Source organism: Elephas maximus, chromosome 17 (genome assembly GCF_024166365.1).
Source record: "Elephas maximus indicus isolate mEleMax1 chromosome 17, mEleMax1 primary haplotype, whole genome shotgun sequence".
Classification (NCBI taxonomy): Eukaryota; Metazoa; Chordata; class Mammalia; order Proboscidea; family Elephantidae; genus Elephas; species Elephas maximus.
In genome coordinates, this window is record NC_064835.1 from 67,183,360 (window position 1) to 67,211,313 (window position 27,954).

General features: G+C 42.0%; 1 protein-coding gene across 1 annotated transcript in view; it reads right to left on the reverse strand.

Annotated features, from left to right (window-relative positions):
• The window catches only part of ANTXR1 (ANTXR cell adhesion molecule 1), a 258,803-nt gene that overhangs the window by 179,537 nt on the left and 51,312 nt on the right, over nucleotides 1–27,954 (reverse strand). The window contains exons 6-9 of the mRNA XM_049856413.1: nucleotides 26,062–26,141; nucleotides 21,766–21,834; nucleotides 19,974–20,054; nucleotides 5,506–5,566 (exon numbers count right to left, since the gene is read on the reverse strand). Coding sequence (XP_049712370.1) covers nucleotides 5,506–5,566; nucleotides 19,974–20,054; nucleotides 21,766–21,834; nucleotides 26,062–26,141 — 291 coding nt within the window. The remainder of the gene's footprint in view (nucleotides 1–5,505; nucleotides 5,567–19,973; nucleotides 20,055–21,765; nucleotides 21,835–26,061; nucleotides 26,142–27,954) is intronic.

Consider the following 27,954-nt stretch of genomic DNA (forward strand, 5'->3'; position numbering starts at 1 on the left):
ATGGGGCAGTTCTACTCTGTCCTATAGGGTCACTATGAGTCAGAATCAACTTGATGGCACTGGGTTTGGTTTGGTTTGGGGTATCAGAAGAGAAGCCTAGAAAGGCTCTCCACACAGAGGAAGCTGGCAACATCCTAAACATTTTAGAACAGGGACTGTAAATACAATGACACATAGCACCACACTAAATGTGACCTCTGGCTAGGCCTGGATATGGGGCTGACAAAAGGGAGTAGTGGGGACTACGGTGAACTGGAAAGAGTGCTTTTTTTGCAAAAGGAAGTTATTTAGCTTCCAATAATCATGGCCTTCTAATAAACACAGGCCCAGGGTTGCTAGATCTGATTTTTAACAAGTTGAAAATCAGAATTTTTAGGCAAAATTAGACTTTTAATGCTAGCTATAAATTTTTTTTTTATAAATTTAAGTTAAAGAAAAAAAAATGCAGTGTGGGTCAAAAAGAACATGTGCAGACCAGAAAAGGCCTGTAGGCTGCCAGTTTATAAGCTCTGTTTTAAGTGGAGAAGTTCTTGGAAGGCTCCCTCTCCTCAAATATTTCCATCCATGAGATTGACTGAAATTCCTTGATCACAGCAGATTAGATGTTCTCCCCCGCCTCCCTCTCCCCATTAAGACCACCTACTAAAATCCAGAATACCTCCAGGTGTACCAGTTGTCTTCAGCCAAGATAATCAGTCCTTTTTACTTTAGCTGAGATTGAATTAAGTCTTTAGAAACTGATATTTGTAAAGGAGACCCAAAGGATGATTTCTCTGGAAAGTATATGGTTGCAGGTGGCTATTTAGCCACTGCTCACATAATCTAGGCGTGGAGAGTTCAGACCCTCCACTCCATTGCTGGGAAGTTTTCTTTGTAAATGTTGCCAAAATTTGCCTCTCCAAACCCCTCCCCAGCCCTTCCCTGGAGATCTCCTGAAGCTACATATAAAAACAAACCAAATCAAACTCGCCGTCAAGCTGGTTCCAACTCCTAGTGACCCTATAGGACAGAGGAGAACTGCCCCGTAGGGTTTCCAAGGAGCAGCTGGGGGATTCGAACTGCTGACCTTCTGGTTAGCAGCTGAGCTCTTTAACCACTGTACTGTATAAAAAAACAAACAAAAACCCCAATGCCGTTGAGTCGTATAGTAAACCTAATAATCTCTTTCTGCGTGGAAATCCTCCAAATATCTGAAGGTGATCTTAATTCTTTTGTTTTCCTTAGTCTAACCCCCATGGTTACTTTGAATTTTTCTGATTTCACATGTAGCTCGTTAGTCCTGCTACCGCTCTCTCAGCAGACCTCTGTTATAATGCTTAAGGCATGGTTTTCTGCTTTATCTGAATATATGACTCTCTCCCAGGCCAGGCTGTGAGTTTCATGGAGGGTTGGGAGCAAGACCTAAGCATTTTTGCACTTCTGCATTTTCACACTGCTTGGCACATAGAACGTACTCACTAAAAAGAAGGGAGGGAAGGAGGAAAATGGGGAGGAAGGAAGGAAAGAATGGAGAAAGGAAGGAAAGGAAAGGAGGAAGGAAAAGAGAGACGATGAGAGACAGTGAGACAGAATAAAATAGAGAGAGAGAGATCTATCCGGATCTATCACCATTTCTCCTACGGACAAGCCATTGTCAATGCCAGTCTTAAAACGCAGGACTTGGAACTGTGGTCTGAACAAAGAACAGTAGGACTTATGAGCTCTCTTGCCCTGGACACTCTATGGCTATCCTGAGATTGTATTAGCTTTGTTTTCTGGCAGTGGCATCCTTGTTGGCTGCTCCCTACCCCGCCACACACACACACACACACACACCACAAACTGTTACTAAGTCAGGTTTCCCTAAACCGGCTTGTATGTGAAACTGGTTATATCAACCCAGGGCCAACATTTCATTTGCTCTACTATGTTTCACCTTGGTCTCTGCAGCCCCACATATAAAGACTTGTGCTGGCTCTCGGTGTTGCGGCCCACCCATTGCGTTATCTTGCTGCCTCTCTCAGAGCTGCTATCAGAGCCATTGCTGGGGCTGAGCTGGGATGACAATCAGCTGAGATCATTGTCTTGGGGGGAATGCAGTTGTCAGCCAGAGCGAAATGCGCAGGACAGGCCTGGGTGGGGCTCCTCATCTGGGGCTGCTCTGGGTGCAATGTAGGGATGTAAGTCACAGAGAGTAAGGGGAAAGGTTTTTGATGAAAGCTAATTCTGTCTTCTTCACAGATCTTTCTAGGGCTCAGCCCCACCATTATACTTCAGAAATGTTAACAATTGGTTACTTCCTTGTTGACCTTTTCCCCAACACATATTGAGTCAATTGATCATTTTGCAGCAACTCTGAACTCCATTTTTTTTCCCCCAGTGGAGAAACATACAGGCATGTTATTTTCATGTAGATATGATGTTATCAGTATCATGATTCTCACATGACCCTCAGTCCTCATTAAAATGAGGCCGATGATAATAATGCCACTTAGTTTTGTTTAACAGCTTATGCTTTCAAGGCTCTCTCAGGAAAATCACCGAATCCTCGAAGCAGCCCTAACAGAAATCACAGAGGGGGCTGGCGTAGGTCTACCCTGGTGGCGCAACAGTTAAGCTATTGGCTGCTAACTGAAAGGTTGACGGTTTGAGCCCACCCAGCCGCTCCGTGGGAGAAAGACCTGGCGATCTGCTTCCATAAGATTACAGTTCTACTGTCACATGGGGTCTCTATGAGTCGGAATAGACTTGACGGCATTTAACAACAACAACAACAACAACCACCAGTGCATAGCCAAGGATCACGAAATGGGCTCCAGTGCTTCTCGAAAGCTATGGTTACTCTACAGAACGGTCAGCAGTAGAATTTCAGAGAAATCCACTGAAGAACTTTTGATGTAAGGGTCATCTTTTGGAAACCTCGGTTTCTTCTTAGTAAAGTTGTTCTGAATCCTTACAATTCTGACGCAGAAGATGTGAGAGGTTGCTTTTTTCAAAATTTAGGGCTTGCCTCCATTAGTATCTTATATATTTTTCCTTATAAGAAATAAAGGAAATAGAATTGGAGAGATTACTCCAATTTAGGAAAATATTGTTTGTCTATAAAATACGCTATATCGCACACAAGCTAGGGATTTCAAAAATACCCAGAGAAAGATCCCTTGGACTGGATTACCAGAGACTCGTCTATTTTATTGGTTCAGCCAAAGAAACAGCCCTTGGGATAATTTTTCGATTGTATTGCTTTAATATGTTTTAATTTATTAGGGTCTCTTTATTTTGTTTCTTGTATTCTTAGCTTTTAAAAAATATCTTTTATTTCTTAATTCATTTATTTATCTTTCTCAATTAATAAGAAGAGTATTAAAATCTATAAATTTATTGGATGAGATCTTGTGGACTGCAGTATTTCTGGGCCATGTCCCTTAAGTTTGCATATGTGGTGTTTTTATTGCCTCAAACACTTCAATGGTATGTAAGGAGATTTTGGTTTACTCCTGATTCCAGAGTTATTTAGGAAGGCATTTTTCTATTATCAAGAGTTTGAGATTTTTATTTTGGTCTTGTCCTATCTTTGGCTATTAATTTCTAATTTTGCTTCATTTTATTAGATAATTCAAAGGTGTGATATTAATGGTTAGGCAAGAGGGATTAATAAGGGCCAAAGAGCCCAAAACCAATGGCATTGTTTGTTAAAGGAATACATGAATCAAGATGTTCAGCTGACATTTCCTGATCACTTATTAAGTGCCAGGTACTTTGCTGGCAGTAGGAAGTGGAGAGAAATAAAGACTCCTTTTCCTGTCCTCAAGATGTCTATTGGGATAGCTAGTGAGTCTTAGGTTAAGTGTAGTTGAACAGAAGTGGCATTCATGGTTTTTAGACTTCCTGATTCATTACAAGGTTGTAACGTAGCCAGTAGGATTGCTAAACTGCAAGTCTGGGTTTTCTTCATAAGTAGGATAACTGCACAATGAAGACACTACCTCTGTGTCCTCATTTGCTAAAAACTGAAGAAATATTTTAAAAAATGTATTCTAATCCCACACAGAATATACAAAATTAAGTTAATCTAAATACCCCATTCCCGGACGCTTCAAGAAGCACATGAAGCCCAGAGGTGGTCTGACCTTGAGACTAATGAGTCTGAGGCTTGTCACTGCACAGGGGGCCCTAACACTGGGTTCATGGGGGCACGTGCTTCTGTCAAATTTGCAAAAGTGAGAATTTTTGATTCTTTATCTTGAAGAAGGTCTATCCCTGTGGCAACTACATTTGTCCCTGCTGTCTGTGTTGCCTGGTAGTGTTTTATTTAAAACCCATTAAATAATCTATTCTAAATTACTTTTCTTTGGAAAATTATCAGACAGTTCTGCATAGTCACCACGTATTTACAATTTTTGTTTACTTAAATATTTTCCAGTGGGCACAGATAATTCAGCACATCTAGCTCCTTGAAAGTTCTTTCAGCTGTTCTAAAGTACAGCCCAGACGCTGGAATGTCATTCTCAAGGTACGCCCTCATTTATCCCAATATATGTCAGATAGCATTGAAATGTGCAGTGTTTAGAAATTTCTAAACATTCTTCCTTCAAAGCTTATTGCCTTATCAGGCTGCAGGACATATTTTCTGTTCATTGGTTAATAACTGGCACTTGGTATTTTGGGAGACTAGAAAGAGAATAGGAGGTGGTATCAACAGTGACTTCTCCATAGTAAAAGCTGTAAGTTCCTGGAGGACAAGGACTGGACTCAAGGAGATCATTTATCCTTCTTGTGTCTCCCGCACCTAGCAGTAACAGTGGCTACTGTTCAGTAGGAGCTTAGTGCTTTTGAAATGAAAGAAAGAAGATTGATGGGAAACCTTTCAGGAATTATTATACAAGACTAGCCAGCAGGGTTGAAGTTTTAGGCAGTCCATTAGAATACAAAATAACAGCACGACCCAAATTTTGATCGGTTTTAGAAAATACTGTGAACTAAAGAAGGCCAATTCTTTATGTAAATGGAGACTGTCTTTATTAATGACAAAATTATAATGGCCCTTTACTTGGCTAGCTGCAGTTGTTCACTACCATTTTGTGAGGACTGGCAGGCTGAGCAATTAAGATAAATATATTAATTATGGAGAAAGGTCAGCATTAATTAAAAAATTAAATGTATCAAAATTTCAGGAGTGACCTATGATCATTGTGATCTTCTGGTATCTGCAGGGCTGCCATAGGGATGAACAGTTAAGACTTTTTTCCAGAGGCAGAGTGTCTGCTGAGGGTGGTGATGTCTGGGGCTCTAGTATCTCTGCAATTCCCTTGTAATTAGGTTGCATAAAAGGAGAGAATTTGGACAGACCTTTTCAAACTTGAAAACTGACATGTTCTTCTTTTTTCCTAGAAGCAAACTTATTTAGCAACTTCACCCCTCATTCTACTCTCCCTCCCCACCCCCCGGCAAATTAAGTAAACATGTGATTGAAAGTAAATGTGTCATGAGTATCACGGGAACAATTAAGATTTAATTTCTACTTACCGCCTGCACATATGGTGGAAGGTTCAGCTGCTAGAATTTCAATGCAGGACTTCTTCAAAATCTAAGAGAAGAAGGAATAACAGTAAAAAAAAAAAAAAAAAAATACTGTACGACTTATGTTGTTAAAACAGAGCATTTGGGTTTTGTTTTTAGCTCTCAAGACACGAAGGCTCAAGGCTGTAATGTTGGGTGGTGTACGTCTGTGTGTATGTGGAGGGTAACTTAACGTCCTTATCGTTATCATCAGTGTCAAACACTTAATGAATCAGCATTCTGCAAGGTGCTTCCGGGTGTACCCAAGGCTCGAAAAAATATTCGTTCTTTCTTAACAAATATTTATTGACTCTACAAAATATCAGTTCAAGTCTTAAGGAGGTTTAACATATAGTTGGGGAACTGGAGCTTTCACTTGAAAAGACAAATAACAAAGTCAGGACATGTATAGTAGGTGCCAGAGTGAAGGGACAGACAGTAGGAGTTACTGAGTTTAGGGTGGAGAGGACTGGTATACCAGGGAGGTCTTCAGGAAGAGGCAGGCACTAAGGGTAGGACTCACTGGAGTGGGCTAGGGTTAGGGCCCAGGCAGGGATTGGCTTGGGCAAAGGTGAGAAATACAGAGACCTCTTGAGCTGGAACAAAAGGAGCTTGGAGAGTAGAAATAAAAGGGAGATATTAGATAAAACTGGAGAGGTAGGATAGAGCCAGCCAACTCCCCAAAGGAGCTGCACTTTCAGATTACTCAGGGTTTCTTTTTCATTAATAGTCTGGAAAGATTTTGTGGGCGAGAGCTCTGAAGGCTGCTCATCGTGCCTCATTCACCAGGAGGATTCCTAGAGCCTAATTTAAATGAGAAATGGACTCTTCTTCTCAAATGAAAGTCTTGTAGGGTTAAGTGGAGAGTCTGGGGACCCCGAAGACTGCACAGAGAGTCAATAACAAAGACTTCTCCTGACCACAGCAGGGTATCTGACTGGTAGAGTTCAAGTTCTTTCCATCATTTTCAAATCTTGCCTCTTGTGGAATCAATATTCTGAAATTTCAACCAAACATCTTGAACAAGTAGAGGGCATGGAGCTCATTTACCAAGCAAACACAGTGTCTTCATTTGGGCCTTACTTAATTTGGAACTTGTGATGATTCAGAGGGCTGAAGGAAGCCATTTCTCTTTTTATGAAAGAGGCATTTGTTAAAGCAATTAATGGTGGTGTAAGTATAAAATTATTTAAAGTCAGTAAAAGAAGAAAGCGTCTTTTAGCATTGGGGAATGCCCATTTACTGGCAGTAATTGATATATTTATTTGAGTATACCTCTTTGTTCCAGCTTAAGTGACACATAGACACAATCAAATAAAAGATACAATAGATTACAATAGGAGAGAAAAGGAATTTTAGGGAAAATAAGGGGGAGACAAAGCAAGGAATGAGACTAGCACACAAAATGTATGCTGCGAGTAACTTATTTCCTTGCTAGGAATGGCTCAAGGATTTAGTTCCAAACTTTCTAGTAGCAAACGAGAAGTGCATACACTAGTTTATGAGATTCTCAATCTGTAATAAAAGCAATCCAGTTTCTCAGATGAGAAAATATTTACCCATTCCAGAGAGAAATCTGGGCGTCCTCAGAGAGAAGCATTGTGAAACGAAACGAAACATGTTTAAGAAAATATTTATCTCATGTACAGATGACAAAACCTTAACATCTATTCACTTACAACTGGTTTTTAGGTAGCTTTACAGGCCTGAGGAAACCCGGGTGGCGTAGTGGCTAAGTGCTATGGCTGCTAACCAAAGAGTCAGCAGTTCAAATCTACCAGGTGCTCCTTGGAAACCCTATGGGGCAGTTCTACTCTGTTCTAAAGAGTTGTTGTGAGTCGGAATTGACTCGATGGCAATGAGTTTGGTTTGTTTATATACCTGAAAGGCATAAAAAGCAGCATTTCTTTTTCTGACAACTCTAAAAATTTGATTTTCCAGCTACTACTTCTGACATTTCTTCCTACTCTGTATAATTTAATGGTATTTTCATACTTTGATTCCCCTATTTGTTTTTAGCTTCTTCCTGATTCACAGTAAGAACCAATTTGTTCCTTTTTTGTCAGTTTATACCTTATTTCCTCTGCCTCTGGCTTACCCAGCTGCCCAAATCACCCAACACAGGTGCGGCCTCAGTGCCTTGCCAGTCTCCAAGCTTATCCTAGTGCTGCAGGAAGCACAGGCACCCGGCTCCGTATCCCTCGCATGTCTCTGTTAGTGTCAGTCGCCGTCCCACACCTGCCTCTGGGGTGCTGGTATCAATACTGAGCTCCGGCCCAACTTCCCCTGGTTGTCACTCTGACTTAGGATCAGGGACACCAAGGACATATATATCCTGGGCACCTGTGTTCCCCTGCTGGCTTCTCCTTCCTCTCTCTTCCTAAGGTCGAATCACTCTTTTTGATCTCTTAACTCATAATGCTCATTAGTCATCCTGCCTCGTGCATAAGTGTCCTAGGATTGGGCTTGCAAGGTCCTGGTGCACTATGACCAAGATCCCAGATATCAATTGCCCTACCGGAGTTCTAGTGATTGCCCATCCCTCAACAAGCTGCCACTGGGCTCCTCCTGCCTGGTGGGCCACCTCAGCCAGTGGCTGTCATGACCAAGGGAGCCACTCCTTCCTGACATGCTTGCAGGCACAAGTCTCCTGGTAAGCCATGTTTGAAGAAATACAATTAACTCGATGGAGAAACTTTAGAACACAAGCTATTTTTTTTAAAAAAAGTTTTAAATAAAATTCCTCAAGTATTCAACATGCCCTAATAATTCATGTTATCATTCCTAACTGAAGATTTCAAAACAGTTCAAGGAAAAAAAAAAAACAACAAAAAACTGGGCTATTGGTCAAGTCTGTCCCTGTTCCTCAAACTCCACCAAAACATCTAAGTGGAATTTTCACCCATGTAAGTTCCTGACGGAAACCCTGGTGGCATAGTGGTTAAGCGCTACGGCTGCTAACCAAAGGGTTGGCAGTTCGAATCCACCAGGCGCTCCTTGGAAACCCTATGGGGCAGTTCTACTCTGTCCTATAGGGTCGCTATGAGTCAGAATCGACTTGATGGCACTGGGTTTGGTTTTTTGGTTTTTAAGTTCCTGACTGTGAACTAATTTTTTTGAACCAACTCTAGCACTTAGCCGTGGGGTCTGTAAAGAAAAAAACCACTGAATCTTTGACCACAAAGACACTCTAACAGGGTTTGTCATAATGAACGTATGCTGTATTATTCTCTCAAAAGTGTCTGCAATTAGCTGATAAATCTAAGGAAGTGTGTAAAGGGCCAGAGCATGTCAGCCAAGTGCAGTGATTCAATCCAGTAAAAATACAACTTTCCCAATCTTAACTTGAAACATCTGGAAGGGATGCAGTACAGCGGAGGAAAATTTATCAGTGAGGGGGATGGGCAGGATTTGTCTGGGACTGTGGCCCCTATTAGCTTGAAATGTCTAGTTTTAAAAGGTAGGAAGTCACGACTGCACTAGGTGGATTTGGGGGTTCCCTTGGTTATTAGCACCATGGACTGTAGGGCAATCGGTCTGTCTAAACTTCAGGCAGATAGCAGACAGATGTCCCCCAGCTTAGGACCTCGTGAGTATATGGGAGGTAGGAGGCAGAAGACCCCTTTCCCAGCTGGGCAGTGTAGCCATGGAGGAAGTGTAGACCCAGGGTTGGGGAATCACTGAAGAAAATCACTAAACAGAGTGCAGCAGGGCCGTTAGAACTCCCTGGGTCTGATGTCAGAGGTGAGAGGTTTTGAGGTGAAGGGATGTCTGGCCCCTAGAGAAGACCAGGCTAAGACCACCACATGTCTTAACATATCATCCAATGGGAAGCGTTGGGTCCTGGACTTATGTGGCCTGTGCCCTTAATAAATTCTTTACCTTTTCTGAGCCCCAATTTTGGGAAGCAGTTTAATATAATGAGTAATAGCTTGGAATTTGGAGTCAAATTTCTTGGGCCCACTTGCTCATGAGCAGTGTCACCTTGGGCGAACCTCTTGAAACCTCTCTGAGACTCTGTTTCCTCATCTGTAAAAGTGGAATAATAATAGTACCTACTGCATAAAGGAGTTGTGTTGGGAAGACGAAAAGAGACAACACAGGCAGGGCCCACAGCAGAGTGCCTGGAAACTGACAAGTCTTCAACGAATGGTAGTTAGTGCTCTCAAGCACTGGACTCTGGAGACAGATTTGCACTATGCGTGGATTTGTCTTCAAATCCAAGCCTCATCATTTACTGGCTGTGCAGACTTGGACAAGTTATCAAACCTCTGAATCTCAGTTTCCTCTTCCATAAAATGGGGACAATAATAACACTGACCTCAAAAGATTTTATGACGATTAAATGAAACAACACACATGAATGCAGATATATACAGTTGGTAAGATCAATAAGATTTTGCCTTTCAGATGGAATTAGGCAAAGGTGATTGGTCAACAGATAGTTAATCATCATTGGACCAACTTACTTCAAGTCCCAGACATCTTCAAACCAGAATGTGCCCTTCACTACAAATAAGGTATCAAGGAATGTGCTCAGAAAGGCCTTAGCAGGAAGCACTTATGAGAATGTCTGACAGGTAGGTATTCAGTCCTCAAACAACAGTAGCTATTACTATTACTTTTGTTACTAATACTATATTCATACTACTACCGCTGCTGCGACTATGCCTCTTGGGCAATGATGGAACCTCATACATCTTTGTATTCCCATTGGCCACTTGTGCATAATCATATATACTGAAAAAACTGACCGAGGTTAATAATTCTTTCCTGCCAACTTTCGGACAGATTTCAAAGAGAAACTAGATAGAAAAGCACATTTGAAATTCACAAAAGAACTATATAAGTGCGACGTGTTGCTACTGGTATGTTAACTTATACATACCTCATTGGCTTGTTGCGAGAGCAAGAGGGGTAGCAGATGCAAAGAACTTTGCCAAGTCATAAGAGCTATTTAATATATTTAAGTGAAATCCATTGTGGACCAGTTCAGGTTGTATATAAGATTTTTTTTAATTAAAAAAATCTAAGGTTCTTTATCGTGACTTTCTCAGTTTATGCAGGGATTTTTCAAGGATCCTTAATGAATTATCAATATTTACATAAAATTATGAGGAACTCTTCCTTTACCATTGCCAGTTGCCATCTAGTAGACTGTGACTCATGGTAATCCCATGTGTTTCAGAGAACTGTGCTCCATAGGGTTTCCATGGCTATGACCTTTCAGTAAGTTGCCAGGCCTTTCTTCCAAGGTGCCACTGGGTGGGTTTGAACTACCAAGCACTTAACCACTTGTGACACCAGGGAGTCCTTCCTTTCCCAATAAACAGCCAGTCTTTATTTACTTGGCCATTTCCTGTTGGAGGATTTTGTGTGTGTGTGTGTGTGTTAATAATGGGAGTAGCCTCTTTTATCCATTCATTGTATAAGGACCTGAGGACTCTTCCTTTTGCTTTCATACATCTTTCAGAGCGTCTTTCTGCGCAAGTTCCTTGGTACCTTCTTTGTAATGAAGGGCACATTCTGGTTTTAAGAGGTCAGGGGCTTGAGTAGGCTGGCCCAAAGGTGGTTAACTAACCATTGACCAATCACATCTGCCTAGTTCGTATAACTCAAAAACCGAGCAGCTTCCCTTAACCTTGCTCTCTCTCACTCTCCAAATCCAACATGAATTTTGCTCCTAAATCCTGTTGATTTTACCAAGGAAATAGCTCTGTATCCCCTTATGTTTTAGGATAAGCCACCATCCTTCAGAAGACTTATCATGGTTTAGAACTATATATTTATTCTGGTGACTATTTGATCATTGTCTATTTTCCTCTTTGGACTATGAATTCCATGAAGGCAACTATTGGATTTGTTCTTAAAACACTATACCCACAATGCTCAACCCGGCACATGGCAGACATTAAAATATGCTCGTTGAGCAAATAGATGAATAAACAGCACACTTTCTATATGGCTTCTATATAAACTGGCATTATTATAGCCTATTATGTATGTCTCCCTTTTCCCTTATAAATATGGTGTCAGGGAATTTTGAATATAAGGCCATAATCTGTGTCTCTTAACACCTCCCTCTTCTTATAAAACATCACCATCTTTGGGGATGGCCTTCCTAGGAGGTCTATTTAAATGTCTCCACCACCTGTCAGTTTGTCGTACTGGTGTAGCTTATGTGATGCTATGATGCTAGAACCTATGCCACCAGAACTTCAAATACCAGCAGGGTCTCCCATGGTGGACAGGCTTCAGCAGAGCTTCCAGACTAAGACAGACTAGGAAGAAAGACCTGGTGACCTACTTCTGAAAATCAGTTGATGAAAACCCTATGGATCACAACAGAATATTGTCTGATATAGTGTTGGAAAATGAGCCCCCAACTTGGAAAGCAGTCAAAATACACAGTGGCCATAACAAAGGACTCAAGCATATCAGTGATCGTGTTGATGGCAAAGGAGTAGGCTATGTTTAATTCTGTTGTATATGGGGTTGCCATGAGTCGAGATGACCCAATTGTGATTAACATTTTTTTTTTTTTAAGCTGGCTTATCTTTTAGATGATAATATCCTAGGTATATCATTTTCCCCTGTCCAAAACCTAGGCATGCCTGGTTTGTAAAAGGCCTTGACCTCTTACTTGGGAAAAATGTAGAGCTCTGTGTTTCAGGCTGTCATGAAAGGGCCTCATACACTGTCAACAGCTGATGGCTGAGAGCAAGATGCATGAGCCTGGGAACCATTCCTTTTAGAAATACCCAGGCAATGTGGGTCATACAACTGGTTCACCCAAGCCTTCAGGACTGTAAATGTTACCCCCATGAATCGTGAAACAATTTCATCTCCAATTTATTAATACAACGTTCAAAAGAAGTCCCCTTTCCCAACTAAATTCCACTCCACACTTGAAACCAACAAGTATGCCCATTGTTACCAATGGATGCCATTGTAGATGAACCTCAGTTCTTCAGAATCTGCATTTAAGATAAAAATTAATATTATACAGATTATCTTTCTTGAATTCAAATATTTCACGTATACGCATAGGTTATACCAAATAAACACTCTAACGTGCAAGATACACATTTTTAAAGACTGCTGACTTTTAAACAATAAGGCTTGGCTTCAAAGCACACCAAAGTTTTTGTCTGAGAGCGGGCACCCAGTCTGCTTAAATGAACGTTACTCTTCTCTCTGTTGGCTTCACTCAATGGGCCTCTGGTCTGAGGGAGCGCAGGACAAACGTGGTTCTGAAATGGAGGACATTCATTTTTCCCCCCACTAAAATGCTTTGCTCTCCTGTTTTCAGGAGGAAAGCTCAGACAGCTGTGAGCTCCAAAACGTGGTTTATTTAGTAGATAAGCTTGTTGACCTCTGGCCTATTGGTAAAGTGAGGGGGCTTCCTCGGGAGCCGATTCCTGCAGCCTTTCCTCGATTATTTGTTCTAAGTTCTGCTGTTGCTATGCTTTTACAGCGGGTCCCACCAAACTGCTAGGTATAGGTGGAGGCGCTGGGGAGGGAGTAGGGGTGATTTAAGGATCAGCTGACCGTGCCCCTCCGCAATCTTTGCAGCCTCTTAAGGCTATGGGAATTTTTATTACATTTGGGACTTTTAATAAGCCAAACAGAAATAACAGCTCAGGAAAACTGCCTGGTCTGGATGTCTGCAAAGTCTGGGTCTAATTAATGACTACTGAGGTACATAATTTTTTTATTAAAGGTCTTCTGCTCTCTCTAGAAACTACAATTGATTCTATTTATGCTTCATATCTTCAGATCGGCTAATGTGAATGGAGCAAAAAAGGCCATCTTTTATAGACACGATCTTGGATGAGAGGGTGGGGGAAGGAATAAATAGATTTTACAAGAAACAGAGCTAGGAAACTGCCTACTTGTGCAGTGTAGGTCTTCCGTGGATTATGAATGCTATACAGTCCTCTTGGCCACTTCATAATTAATAAATATACAAAGCACAGTGCTGGACACCATGGGAAATACGAAGAATGGGGCAGAGTCTGCGTATGTGCTACTTAACATACGACTGGGAGGAACGGCGTATAGCGCGAAAAATATCCAAGTGCCAAGGGAATGGCTCCAACAGTTACTGCCATTGGAGTTCAAGGCAGTGAGAGTCCACCATGGATGAGAGACCTGGGCAGATTTCATGGAGAAGAGAAGACTGAGCTGGGCCTCGAAGTTTGGACAGGATTCAGATGGGGCAAAGAAGGAGGAGGGGGTTTCCTTTAATCACAAACAAGCCTGATTTTTTAAGAGAATGGCTGCTGTTGCTGAAATATGCCTCCCCATCCACTACCCCTAGAAAGAGGATTAGTTCAATAAACGAGGAACTTTCTAAGACTAAAGGACTGCATTGCAGATTTTGATACGAAGGAAACCTTTAGCAGTTCCCTGTGGGGTCTTTGAAGAAACCTTTAGCAGTTCCCTGTGGGGTCTTTGAAGAGTAGGCAGGAGGGAAGGCCTGGAAGACAGGCTTTGCCTTTTGTCAGTTTTGCTCGCGGCTGGGCCAGACTAGAGGGTACGTGTCTACTGTCTTCCCAAGAACAGAAAGGAGAAATGAGTGCAGGATCTGGTTTCCATAAATAAAATAAATTCATATACACCATGGAATAGATTTATTCCTTAGTTTCATTGATCTTACAGCTTCTCTAGTAACAAGGATGTTCATGCCAAAGGTTGCCAGAAATCCTTACAAATACAGTTGTTTGCTCAATACTTGTTTACTGTTGATCAAACACGCGGAAAGCTCTATGTGCTGACTCACTCATGCATTAATAGGGAGTCCAACGCAGGCTTAAATATTTACTCTAGGGAAGTGGTCCTAGGTGGAGATGAGCCACAGGGTTCTCTGCCTCCTAGATCATGAGCCTGGCTCCAGGCCCCGCCCTCAATTGCACACCAAGTGGGGAAAGCTGGGAGGAGTTTGAGTCTTGATAGCCAGGCCAAGCCTTGGGACTCAAGGTTGTAGACCCATTTCAATGTGTTGTCTGAACCCAGCTTTCAAGCAGGTTCTGGTTTCACTGCCTGTGGCACTTCTGAGAAGGCAAACAAAGACCCAGGAGCCTGGCTGGACGTTGCTTCATTTTTTTCACTTGAGGGCTGGCGCTAAAGTCACCAGTTGTGGTCAGTGGAAATTCCCCAAAGAGGCCACAATAACAGAAGGCAAAGGAATAGTTCCTTCCTTGCAGTTTTACTGGCTTAAGGGGCTACAATCTTCTATCCATCTAAAGTTTTTTCTTATAATTTTATCAGTCGTGTGTTTGTCAGGAGCCCTGGTGGCACAGTGGTTAAGAGCTATGACTGCAAATCAAAAGGTCAGCAGTGTGAATCCACCAGCTCCTTGGAAACACTACGGAGCAGTTCTGCTCTGTCCTATAGAGTCGCTATGAGTTGGAATCTAATCGAGGGCAATGATATCGGGTGTTGTTGCCAGTGTAAGTGGGAATAGTGTCAGGGTCCTCGGAAATAACAGTGTTGACTAAGTGTGGCAGGAAAGAAGCAACTTGCAGTCCATATCAAGTTGCCAGCTTCCCACGATGACGGAACTTCTTCGGTAGACCAGTATTGAGATTTCCAGAGGTGCTCGCCACCTAGTGATAAAAAGCAAAGAGCTCTCTCCCCCACCCGCTATCTCTCAGTCAGGCCATGCAGTTCCCGTCTTGCCTCTGCTGTGTGAACCATGCCAAGCCATTTCACATTTCTGATCCTCGGCGTCTTCCTCTCTCAAGTGTCTTCTCTCTTCCTGGCCTATACACATCATCCTGTAGAACACTGTAGGTCATTCACACCATGGGCATGAGAGACAGATCTGGGTCTTCTAGGTCACTACTCACTGTTCTGTGTGGCCTTAGATGAGTTGGCTAATCTCTCTGACCCTCAGTATTTGCTTCTGTAAAAGGGCTACTAATATCTATATTAATATGGTGGTTGTAAGGTTTTAATGAGATGATATATGTCACATGAACTACATAGTGCCTGGCACATAGTAAGAACTCACTAAACAGTGGCTTTTATTATTTTACCTTCCCAAGGAAATAGAGAAAGGAAAAAACATGGGCTCTGGAGGCATGGACTCCTGGCCTTCTCCCTTAGCACTAGGTACTCTTGGGCAGGATATCTGAGCATCGGTTACCCATTTGTAAAATGGGAATAAGAATATGTACTTTACAGGGTTGTTAGGTTTTACATGGGAAAATAGCATTAAATGGAATAAAGAAACAATGTTTGACTCCAAAATAGATTATCTACAGCCGCTGATTTCCTTCTATCTTTTCCCTATTTCCCATGGCTGAGAGACTAAAATGGGAAACAAGTCAAAGCACTTTGAAAAACAGCATATTACACATACAGAAGAAATACTTAAGTATTTCTTCCTTAAAGTAGAGAGAACTGAGGAACAGTGAAAAGACCAAAACGAAGAAATCAGATTGGGGAAGCGGATAGTCTGGGGACTTGATGAATCCATGTCCTAGACAAGCAGTTCCTGGTAATCCAGTGGTGAGTTCCCATTTCCCCAGAGATTCACAGCTGAGTGTCATGGAAAGAGCAGGATCTTTGGAGCCAGACCTTGGTTCAAATTCCGCACTGTACAATTAAGAGTGGGTGGACTTGGGGCAGTTTACTGAACTTTCCTGCACCTCAGTTTCCTCCTCTGTAAAATGGGGATAATAAGTCTTTCTTCAAGGAGTGGTTGTGATAATGCCTAGCAGAGGACCTGGTGAAGAGAAGATGTTCAACAAGTCATAATAAATTTCTTCTTCATAGGCCTCATTACTATAGATCCTAAGTGTTTACTTACTCATCATCCATAGGGGATATGGTAAAACACCATGATATCTAGAGTTCTGGAATCTTGATTTATAGCATGACTGGTCTATTGTCAGGCTTTGTATCTGGCTATGGTTTCCCACTGTTCTTAGAGTAAATAGGCTCTGTGTGATTTGGCCCCATCTGCTTCTTCTCTGCATCTTCTGCCACCCTCTACATTAAGTATTGTCCTTCTTCCATTTTCTCCAAGGTGCCATCTTGGGGCAGGGCTCTGCCAGGAACATTCTATCTGTGCTTTTCCAATGGATGGCTCCATTTCATCCCTCAGGTCAACTCCTCAAAGGAGCCTCTAGGTTCTTTGTCAACCACTCTACTCTTAATCTCAGTAGTATGTTATTTCTTTTATACTATTTATCACAATTTTAACTATATACTTATGTGCTTACTTTTTTGTGTGTGTCTCTCCAACTAGAGTGTAATTTCCGTCAGGACAGGGTCTCTGTTTGCTTGACTTGTAACGGAATGGTCAGAGTCTACCACAAAAGGTTTTCAACAAACATTTGATGGATGAATAAATATTAGACTTTGCATCTTGATCCTGGGTTTAAGAACAAGGTCACCATGAGCGAGAACTTTATGAACCATATGAGCTTACTGAGAGCTGCTCTGCAACCCTTCGTTGAATAATTAGGCTCAGTCCTGTTTTATTATGAGAAAATAACCAGTCACAAAACAGTATCCATGGGAACAAGCCTGAATAGATGCTTCAGATGGGGAAAAAGCGAGGCCTTTCTTTTCATATCCACAAGAGGAAATGAATCTACGTCTTAAAAAGAATGAGCCAACTTTTAGGCCATAATTTTTTTTCTGTCTGATTTGAGAAAGATGAGCCTTGCTGTTCTTGCCCGTGTTTTGCTCTCCAAGCAAATGAATTAACAGCTGCCATAAACATGGGCTTCAAGTACTGGAAGAGCCTAAACCACTAACATAACTCCCAGATAAAAGCTCACAAGAACGTTATCGTTCAGCTAGAAATTTGAAGATTTAAGTCTCAATTCTTTTTCCCCTTTTCAGGGAACCGTTTCACCAGAATTTCTTAAACGTCTTTGGAGTTATTTCCACTTGAAGGTGGGGAGAGTTTTAACAACATCTGGGCTCATGTTGAGCTTGGGTGAGTTGCTAAGGTTGAACTATTCAAGGACAATACTGATTTATGTAGAGAAAAAGATTCTAACTATTGTGCAAGAACCAACTCCGGAATGATGTTAGCATGTGGCTCGTAAGACCTTTGGACAAATCAGAGTCGTCCCTTTTCACAATCCAGTCATCTGACGGCAGAGTTACTGTAGTAGCCTCTTGATTGGGCTCCTGCCTCTGAGACTCTCTAGTTCTGTCCCTGGGACTCTGTCATCTGATTCTCTTCCTAAATATCACCTTTTACATATTCAAAATGCTTCAGTGAGCATCCACTGCCTATAGGCCGAAGTCAAAACCCTTCAGGGCTCTGACATTCTGGTTCCAACTTGATGTCTAGGCTTATTTCCCTTTATTTCTGACTCTTTTACCCAAGCTCTCCCACTAGACAGATAGATGGGTATCATTATCATTGTCCCCTGAATATGCTTTCCTCTTTTCCAGCCTCCAGGATGGGGTCATGTCATCTTCCCTCTGGTGCTACCCATCACCCTTGCCTGGCCTTTAAGGGATTCAGGTCTGGCCCACCTCCTCGTGAAGACTCCAGCCCAGAATAACCCACCTCTGAGCTTCTAAAGGATTCATGATCGGCCCCAAATCTTGCTGCTGATCATGGGTTGTATTTCTTGGGTGTTGTTCTGTATGGCTAGTATAGTTATTGTTCATATTGTCAGGCATGCCACGGTGACCTCAGAAATGAGTTAGAGTGGGGATCCCTCACTTGGGGACTCACAGTTGCGTTTGATACTTCTCTACCCTTCCAACAATTTCCACTTCCTGCTGAAGGTAGTTTGAATGGGTTTCTGTTCCTTACAAATAAATACATCTTGAATAATACAACTGTCATCTATACATATTTAAGATAGGAATTCCACACCTGAAATGGGATTATTTTTCATGATTCTGAAATTTTAAGGTCACACATATCTCAGTGTTCTAAAAGTACACCTGGAGCACTTACTAAAAAATGCAGATTACAAATATACAGACCCCTAAGCTGTACACCAAACTGATTACAATAGGATCTCTTGGGGGTAAGGCCTAAGAATTGGTATTGTAGACAAGATCCCAGGTGATTTTTACGCATATTCAGTTTGGAAATTCAGGGGATGGGGGGTTTGGGGTGAAGACGCTGACATTAATGTCCCTCATGTGATGGCAAAGGGTGGTAGCAAGGGAGATAATTCATGTGCCTCAAGTATCTACTATGTGCATGGCAAAATATTAAGTATTTTCACCAGTGTTATCTCATATAATCCTCAAACAAGGCTATAATGTAAGTTTTATCATCAATCCGTTTTTACCAAAAAGGAAATAGTGAAATAAGTGGTAAGAGGTTGGGCCAGGATTTAAACTCTGGGCTGATCAGCTCCAAAGTTCTCAATTCTCACTCGGCTGGAGTTCCTAGTAAACCTTGGAGGAGAAGACACCATGAAACACAGCCATACAGGAGTTTTACTTGGTTGGCCGAGGACACTTGGGCTGATCCTGAGTCCCTGGCTGGTGGTAATCCCTAGAACAAGACCCCCATGACATCTTAAGAGGAAAGTGGTCTTTTGAGGTTTGCATCCTGGACCCCCAAGTCTGGAGCCTGGTGAGCTTCCACTGGAGAAAATGTTGGCTGCCTGGCTGGTCACAAAACTTAAAGGTGGAGACCACAAAGCCTCTGAACTTTATTGCTGATAGCTGCAGCACACAAACTAGTCTGCCATCTGATGCTTTAAAGGCTAGCATCATCCAACAGACCAGTTGAATCAAAGGAATGCCCTGTGTATGGAAGGTGGAGAAGTGTCATATTCAAAGCACAGGAAAGGGGCTGTAGAAAACCATTTGTGTGTGAGGAATTGTTCCATACAACCCAGGTGAGGATGGTGAGGATGGCTGTTGACGGCAAACCCTGTAGAACACTAAAGCCCTCATATTTGGAGGTTATAAGTCTAATGCAGTGATTCTCAACTTTGGCTGGATATTAGAATCAACTGGAGATTTAAAAAGTCCTGAAGACCAGTGTTCCTTAAAGCATCCAGGACAGAGAATCACTGGTCTAAATTGTCTCCAATGGCTGAGCGACACAGGTTCAGCCACAAATGTTGTGGCTGGACTCCCCACTTAGTGCTGGGAAAATCCGGATATTTAGGGGGCAAATGTAAGCCATCGGCCACAGCCTGTCCAAGATGACAACTGTTGGGCCTGCCTAACGTTTGGTTTCCTTCCAGAAGCAGGACCCCCTTTGATTATTAATTTCCATTGTGCAGTAGAACTGGCACCAGAGAATGAGAAAAGAAGCATGTGTGGACAGCAGGATGGAGAAGTGGCAGACGTCAAGATATAAGAATGAATGTTCTCTCAAGCAGAAGAACACCAGCTTTGGAGAGATGGAATTGGGGGATTTACAGCAGAACAAGTAGTACAAGGTGCTGGTGTGTCCAGGCACTGGGGAAGTCTCTACTTACTGAGTGGATGATGCCTTGCAGAGCCTGAAACCCGTCATTCACAGGAAACACGTGATCCTTACTGTCTGCAATTCGGGCCAGCTGAGGACACAGCAAACACAAGCACATGGAGACGTGTCAGGCTGGGATGCTTCCCGTTGAGTGAATTCTGACTCATAGTGACCATGTAGGACAGAGGAGAACTGCCCCATAGGGTTTCCAAGAAGCGGCTGGTGGATTTGAATTGGCGACAATTTGGTTAGCAGCTGGACTCTTAACCACTGCACCACCAGGGCTCCAGTGGGTGCAGGGGGCTCCATCTACTTTTAGAACCTAGAGGAACATGAGGCCTTCAGTGGACTCAGGGGCTTCATTGAAAAGCCTTCAGCAATAATGAGCTTACCGGAGCTGCTTTGGACCCGGCCCTGGAGAGTCAGGTCCAGCTTTTACATTTGTTTTAATACTTTTCTCCTTGGGAGCAGAGGTAAAATTGCCCAGCTAAATGAAAATTTGGCCTGGGTTGATGTATTTATGGATTTGGGGGAAAGCCATTGGCTCATTTTTCTCCCATTCACCCAAATTCCTGTTGGTGACTTTATTCAAATCAAACAGAATCAAGTTTCCTTTTGGAGTAACTTTTGATATAAATTCAGGACTTCTTGTTGGGCAAGGCCAATGAATGGGGACTCTACCTTTCACCCAAACTGCTCATTAGGGAAAGGCCCCTTGCAATTGGTTTCACTGGTCCTGCTTTGGAAGCAGAGAACCGAGGGAAAGGAGAAGCCAAACTGTGAGCTTTTCTATTCCTAATCTCTCATAGTTCTGTGATTTGCACAGTCAGTGTCAACGTCAGGGTGGGGTGTCAAAAAAATAAGTTTTATTGCTCTTACTGATTGCAAAAGTAACATACGCACTGTGAAAACGTCAAAAAACCCAGGAGAGTTAAAATTAAAAAACAAAAACAAAGATTACTCATAATTCTATCTATCTGGAAACCCTGGTGGCATAGTGGTTAAGAGCCACAGCTGCTAACCAAAAGGTTGGTGGTTCAAATCCACCAGGCATTCCTTGGAAACCCTATGGGGCAGTTTTCCACTCTATCCTATAGGGTCGCTATGAGCAGGAATTGACTCGACGGCAACGGATTTGGTTTTTTTTTTTTGGTATCTCTCTGTCTGTCTATCTATCATCCCTTCCTCCCTCCTTCCCCCTCCCTCCCTTCCTTCCTACGATTTGATACAATACATAGTCCTTCCACTTATTTAAAAAATAGGGTCTTAAAAATCCCACTGTATTGTGACCGTATTTAATTCACTCAACGATGTATCATGAGCATTGTGTCATGTCATTAAAACAAAAAATTATGGATGACATTGAGGAATATTTATTTTGGCTGTCGCTCACTTGCCTGATTATTTCTAATTTTTTCACATTGAAAATGCATTGCATTTTCAATGAGAAAAAAAGGAATGTTGTCATTTAACTAAGAAAATCAAATTTGTCAAATAAAATGAAAAAAAAAAACCCAACATCAGTTTTCCGAGTTCAGATCTGTTTTGAGACCTGTGGCAATTTAACGTCTACCAGGAAAGATGATGCCTGGGTGGTCTGCGCTAAAGACCCCAAGCTCATCAGTAAATGGCGTCATATTCCTTACACACACAATTAGTCTTTTTCACCCTTAGTATTTCTGGAAAAATAACCTATCTAAGGTGTATTTATGCTGCTGATGTACCTTCTGCATTGAAAGTACATTTCTCTATCATTCACAAGTGCAGAATGCTCCCAGATCTGAGGAAATCCATGCTCATACCTGCGTCTCATTGAAATCTTTCACTCCCACACAGTAAACAATTGCGCCAAGATCTCGGGACCTGTTAGCCTGGGTCAAGAAAAGAAAAAAAAGTTAAAGAGCAGCAGAGACAAAATGTACTCTTCTTAGATTTTCCAGACTAACTTAATCAGTCAAGTATTCGTGGAGCACCTGCCATTTGCCAGGTACCATGATGAAAGGACAGTTTCTGTTCTCATACTCCAGGGAACACCCCGTTCTAGTGTAAGGCACGGAGGACATGAGGGAAGTGATTAGTTCAGTGAGAGGTGCTGAGAAAGAGCCACGAAGTAGGGTCTTGACAAAGGGCTTTGAAAGGCCAATGGAGGAAAGGGGAACTGTAGGCTAAGAGAAGTCATTTGAAATATTTTGGGGAGATGATTACCCTTTCTATTTCTCTAATGGATTTTTATCGACATGCCTTTCTTCCTTTGTAATGGCAGCATGGGGTAACAAAAAGACTGTGGGCTTTGGAACCTGATGTTCCTGGCTTTGCTCTGTGAAGTGTTTTGAGGAGTAAATGCAATAATGTTTGCAGAGCTCCTTACAAGCAGCCTTGAAGAACGTAGATGCTCATAAACAGCAACACCCTTTGCGAAAAAGGCCTTTTTCATCCCTATAGAATAAACTTCAGTTCCAACAGATGGGATTTCATAAGTTGATTATTTATTGGAGCAACTGGGGAATTCCGACTGCTTACCTTTTGGTTAGCAACCAAACTTTTAACTGCTGTGCCACCAGGGCTCCTATTTATTAAAAACAAAGAAGCCCGTTGCTGCCGAATCAATTCCAACTCAAAGCAACCCTATACGACAGAGCAGAACGCCCCATAGGGTTTCCAAGGAGCAGCTGGTGGATTCGAACTGCCGACCTTTTGGTTAGCAGCCTGTTTTCCTAACCACTGCACTGTCTTGTGTCTCTGTATTTTCTGTACGATCATTTAAAACTTAAATTCCAAAATGGTTTCTCTGAATTTCAAAACCATCTGGAGAATTTCCCTCTTCAATATTTTTTCCTGTTCATGAAGCTTGAGAACTTTGTGGCTATGAGTTTTGGAAGTTTGAGCAAAACAAACAAAGACCCCATATTCTTCCTGAGAAACATGTACCCAACACTCATGATAGTGTTCCTGAGAGCTATACTACAGCAGGGATCCCAATGAGTTATCTATGGCCATCTGTGTCTAAACTCATGCTAGATGTCCTACAATAACAGACCCTTGAGTTCACAGGTACTTCAGGCCAGCCTTTTGCTCATTGGGAAGTTCTATTCCTGCATCCAAGAGGGAAGCAGTGTGTAGGATGAATGGTTAAGACCACTGTTGTTGAGTCGATTGGACTCATAGAGACCCCACAAGGTCTCCAAGGCTGTAAATCTTGGGCTTTACAGCAAGCAGACTGCCACATCTTTCTCCTGAGGAGTGGGTGATGGGGTCGAACCACTGACCTTTTGGTCAGTAGCTGAGTGGTTTAACCACTGCACCACCACGGCTCCTTGAATGGTTAAGAATACAGGCTTATTCGCTGTTTTGTTTTGGGCGAGCCTAGATTTTTTTCATTTGTAGATCTGTAGATGTTGCTCTGAGAATTACATGAAATCATTTATGTAAAGTGCTTAGTTCTACGCACAGTATAATGTAGCCTTTTCATTTTTTATTCTTACCATACACCTTTCTAACAGAATGTCTTCATCTTCAGAAAACTCACTGCCCCTTCCAGTCGACCTCAGTGTAGCCTATTTCATCATTGGGCAATTTAAATTGTTAATAGTGGGTATACCCTTCTCCCACCAGACGTGCCTTCTCAAATGGCTTTATCTGTTGGTCATCTAGCGGTAGCTCTTTCCATTTTAAGCCTTATCTTATTTCCCCTTCAGAAAACATGGATCTATCGGTTTAACGGTATGGGAATTGTGGTCCATATTCAAATAGGTGAAACCATGACCTTCTCCAGAGTTGACCTATTGAGAGGGCAACATAATGAATAACATTGTGGTTTTGGCTTGATTTTAATATTTGATTTATTAAAAGCTTTGATATCTGATTTCCAGGCTCTTCTGTGTTTCAGAAAAGTAAAAAGTAGAAATCTTTGCCATACACACTAGGTGCTCAATAAATGATAGCAAACATACAGTAAGTGCTCAGGATATGCATACTGATTTGAATTATGTTCTTTCTTTTCTTCGTACTCAAACCCACTGAATTTCAGAAGCTATAGAAGCATATGTCTTCTTCCTCCTTCATATTCGAAATATTCCCTGATGCTTTCAAGATAAAATAAACTTTTAGCTACAGTCTAGTCCCCACCTTATCTTAAACAACTTCTGTGGCCCTTCTCTTCCCGTTGGGCTTTATATGGAATTATCAAGAATGGAAGAGTTCATTTTCTTTATGTCTTAATGCTTGATGGTTCTTTTTTGGAATGCCCGCCCCCTTCTACTGGCACTGGCTGTGGATCTCTGAATATCTTTCCAAGTTTGTACGAGCCATACCTAAAATTCCTTCCTGTTAACCCCTATTTTAAGCCTCTGACATCCATCAGTTCATTTTATCTTTAGTCTTTTCCTTATTAGGGTTTTTGCTTTCTTTGACTGTTGTTTCATGTCCAAATAAGCCATTTTGCATTTCCATCGCACAGTTTCAGTTTTAGGATATAGAAATTTATTATTCTCCAAACGCTCAGTGAGCATGCTTCACATTTACTCGTGTCTTCCCCATCTGTGAATTATCCTTTGCACTGCTTGGGGGGAGGATTAATGTGTCTACCTGTAAAATTTTCCCATGCCCTTTGCCAGCAGCTGCCTCTCACAGTGGAACAAGATTATAGGGTAAGACCTAGGGGGCAGCAACTGTGTCTTACTCTCTTCTGCACCCCTAGGTTGTAGCCTGGCACTTGCCAAACTCTCAGGTAACACTGAATGAATGAATTTGTACTTCTTGCTTGCTGAGGGAGTTGAATTTAAATTGAATAGTAGCAGTCAAGAGCTTAACACAAGTGTAAAGCTATGATTAACTCCTGTCTCAGAGCCCAGTATCTCCCTCCCTCACTGCCTGTCTTTTTTCCTTTTTTCTTTCTTCTACCTTGGCCTGAATGAGCCTTTGTTACTGTTGTCGTTGGTAGGTGCCATTAAGTCGTTTCAGACTCACAGCAACCCCACGTGACACAGTAGAACTGCCCCCATAGGGCTTCCTAGGCTGTAATCTTTATGGGAGCAGATGGCCAGGTCTTTTCTCCTGTGGAGTGGCTGATGGGTTTGAACCACTGACCTTTTGGTTAGCGGCTGAGAGCTTAACCATTGTGCCACCAGGGCTCCTTTTTCTGTCACTAATGAGGCTTAAATACACTGTGGTCCTGGGCCAATTAGACACACAGTTTGAAATTTAAAACTTGAAAGGAAAGGGTTTTCTAAATGTAAAAAACATTACTTTTCAATTCCTGAGTAAATCTCTTTTTGGAATCTTTTTATATAAACTGAAAGCTTCATTTAGAATATCTTTCACTTGCTTTGAGAAGGACTTCTTGAGAACATAAAGAAAAGGAAAAAAGAAGTACTGAAGGACAGATTAACTTTGCTATCAATTACTGTTCAACTTTGGTTCTTAAAGTAAGAATTTCAATGATTAATCCGTTGTGACAAGGCTGGCTCTTACATATTCCAAGTAATTCTTTCCTCTCCTCCTACTTCAGTAAAAATATGAAGAAAGATGATATCTGTGGTTTGTTTAAAAGTTTATATAGTATCTAAAAAAATACTATATATTTCAAAGCTGCTACAGCCATGTAGTACCTTCAATGAAGATATCGTAGACACTTATCCCTCAAAATATAGAATAACATGTAAATATTTTGAAAGGAAAATCATCTACTATGTATACGACATGAAGGTGTACTTAATAATTTTTTTTTTTTAATGTATGAGAACAAAATACCAAACCCATTGCCATTGAGTCGGTTCTGACTCATGATGACCCAATGTGTTACAGAGTAAAACTGCTCCATAGGGTTTTCTAGGCTGTAATCTTTATGGAAGCAGATCACCAGGTCTTTCTTTCACAGTGCCACTGGGTAAGTTCAAACCACCAACCTTGAAGTTAGTACTAGAGCACAAACCACTTACGACACCCAGGAATCTCTTTTTACGTATGTGACACGATTTTATTCAGAGATTTTTACAAAAAGTATCTATCATTTTATCAGAGTAGAAAGACTGCAGCCCATTTCAGAAGGGAGAAGCCCTCTTTCCATGTACGTGTTTGAACCCAGGCCAGGTGTGGCTTACCTCTCTCTCTGAATAGAAAAAGAGATCTTCATGGAGTTCTCCATCGGTCAATGCAATGATGACACTGGCTGTCCTGTACCCTGCTCAACACAACACAAACCAATCAGTCCATCCTGCCGCACCTGCCTCTTACAAGCTTTACCGCCCAAGGTCAATATGGTGAGAATCAACTTTTCTTTCAGGACTGGAGGCAACTACATCATGAAGAAGAATCCTTCCAAAGGAACACTCTAGAGGCAATAGGTTTGGCTTCTAGGTCTCTCAGCCTCGTCTCAAAAAATGGGCCCAACTGTAAAATGGTCCCTGAACCGCTAGCTGGGAACTGTTGTTAGGTGCCATCCAGTTGATTTTTGACTCCAAGAGACCCCATATAACAGAGTAGAACTGATCCGTAGGGTTTTCTTGGCTGTATGCTTTATGGGGGCAGATCACCAGCTCTTTCTCTTGCAGAGCCACTGGGTGGGTTCAAACCACCAACCTTTCAGTTAGCAGCTAAGTCCTTAACTGTTGCACTGCCAGGGCTCCTTTTGCTAGGAGTAGCTCCAGTGAATCAAGTATGATTACTGTCTAGGAGCAGTCCATGTGACTATTGCCAAGGCCTCAGATCAAACTCTGCCACATGGGCTGGTCACTGGTTCCTCTCACTTGCTGTAGTTCAGCATATATACCACCCCTTGAAGACAGTTTGGCAAAGAATAATGGTAATTTTGATTTATTATACCAAAAAACCTGTCGTTGTCGAGTTGATTCCAAACTCATAGCAACCCTATAGGATAGAGTAGAGCTGCCCCATAGGGTTTCCAAGGCTGTAAACTTTTTTTTTTTTTTATTGTACTTTAAGTGAAAGTTTACTGTTCAAGATTTATACACACATTGTGTGATCCTAGTTGCTCTCCCTATATTGTGACAGCACACTCCACCTTTCCACCCCTATTTCCTGTGTCCATTCAACCAACTCCTGTCCCTTTCTGCCTTCTCATCTCGCGGCCCGTTTAGTCTCATGTATCCTCTTGAACTATGAAGCACACTCTTCATGAGTATCATTTTACATCTTATACTTCAGTCTAATCTTTGTCAGAAGAGTTGGCTTCAGGAATGGTTTTAGTTTTGGGCTAACAGAGAGTCCAGGGGCCATGTCTTCTGGAGTCCTTCCAGTCTCAGGTAGATCATTAAGTCTGATCTTTTTACTGGAATTTGAGTTCTGTACCCCACTTTTCTCATGCTCCAGCAGGGACTCTCTGTTGTGTTCCCTGTCAGGGTGGTCACTGGTAGTAGCTGGGCACCATCTAGTTCTCTGGTCTCAGGCTAATGGAGTCTCTGGTTTATATGGCGCTTTTTGTCCCTTGGGCTCATATTTTCCCTGTGTCTTTGGTATTCTTCATTCTCCTTTGCTTCAGGTGGGTTGGGACCAATTGATGCGTTTCAGATGGCCAATTGCTAGCTCTTAGGACCCCAGATGTCACTCACCAAAGTGGGATGCAGAACATTTTCTTAATAAACTTTGTTTATGCCAGTTGACCTGGATGTCACCTGAAACCATGGTCCCCAGACCCCTGCCCCTGCTACTCTGTCCCTTGAAGTGTTTGGTTGTATTCAAGAAACTTCTTAGCTTTTGGTTTAGTCCAGTTGTGCTGACTTCCCCTGTATTGTGTATTGTCTTCCCTTCACCTAAGATAACTCTTGTCTACTATCTAGTTAGTGAATACCCCTCTCCCTCCCTCCCCACCCTCGTAACCATCAAAGAACGTTTTCTTCTGTGTTTAAACCTTTTCTTGAGCTCTTTTAACAGTGGTCTCATACAATATTCGTCCTTTTTTGACTGATTTCCAAGGCTGTAATCTTTACAGAAGCAGACTGCCACACCTTTCTCCCATGGAGTGGCTGATGGGTTCG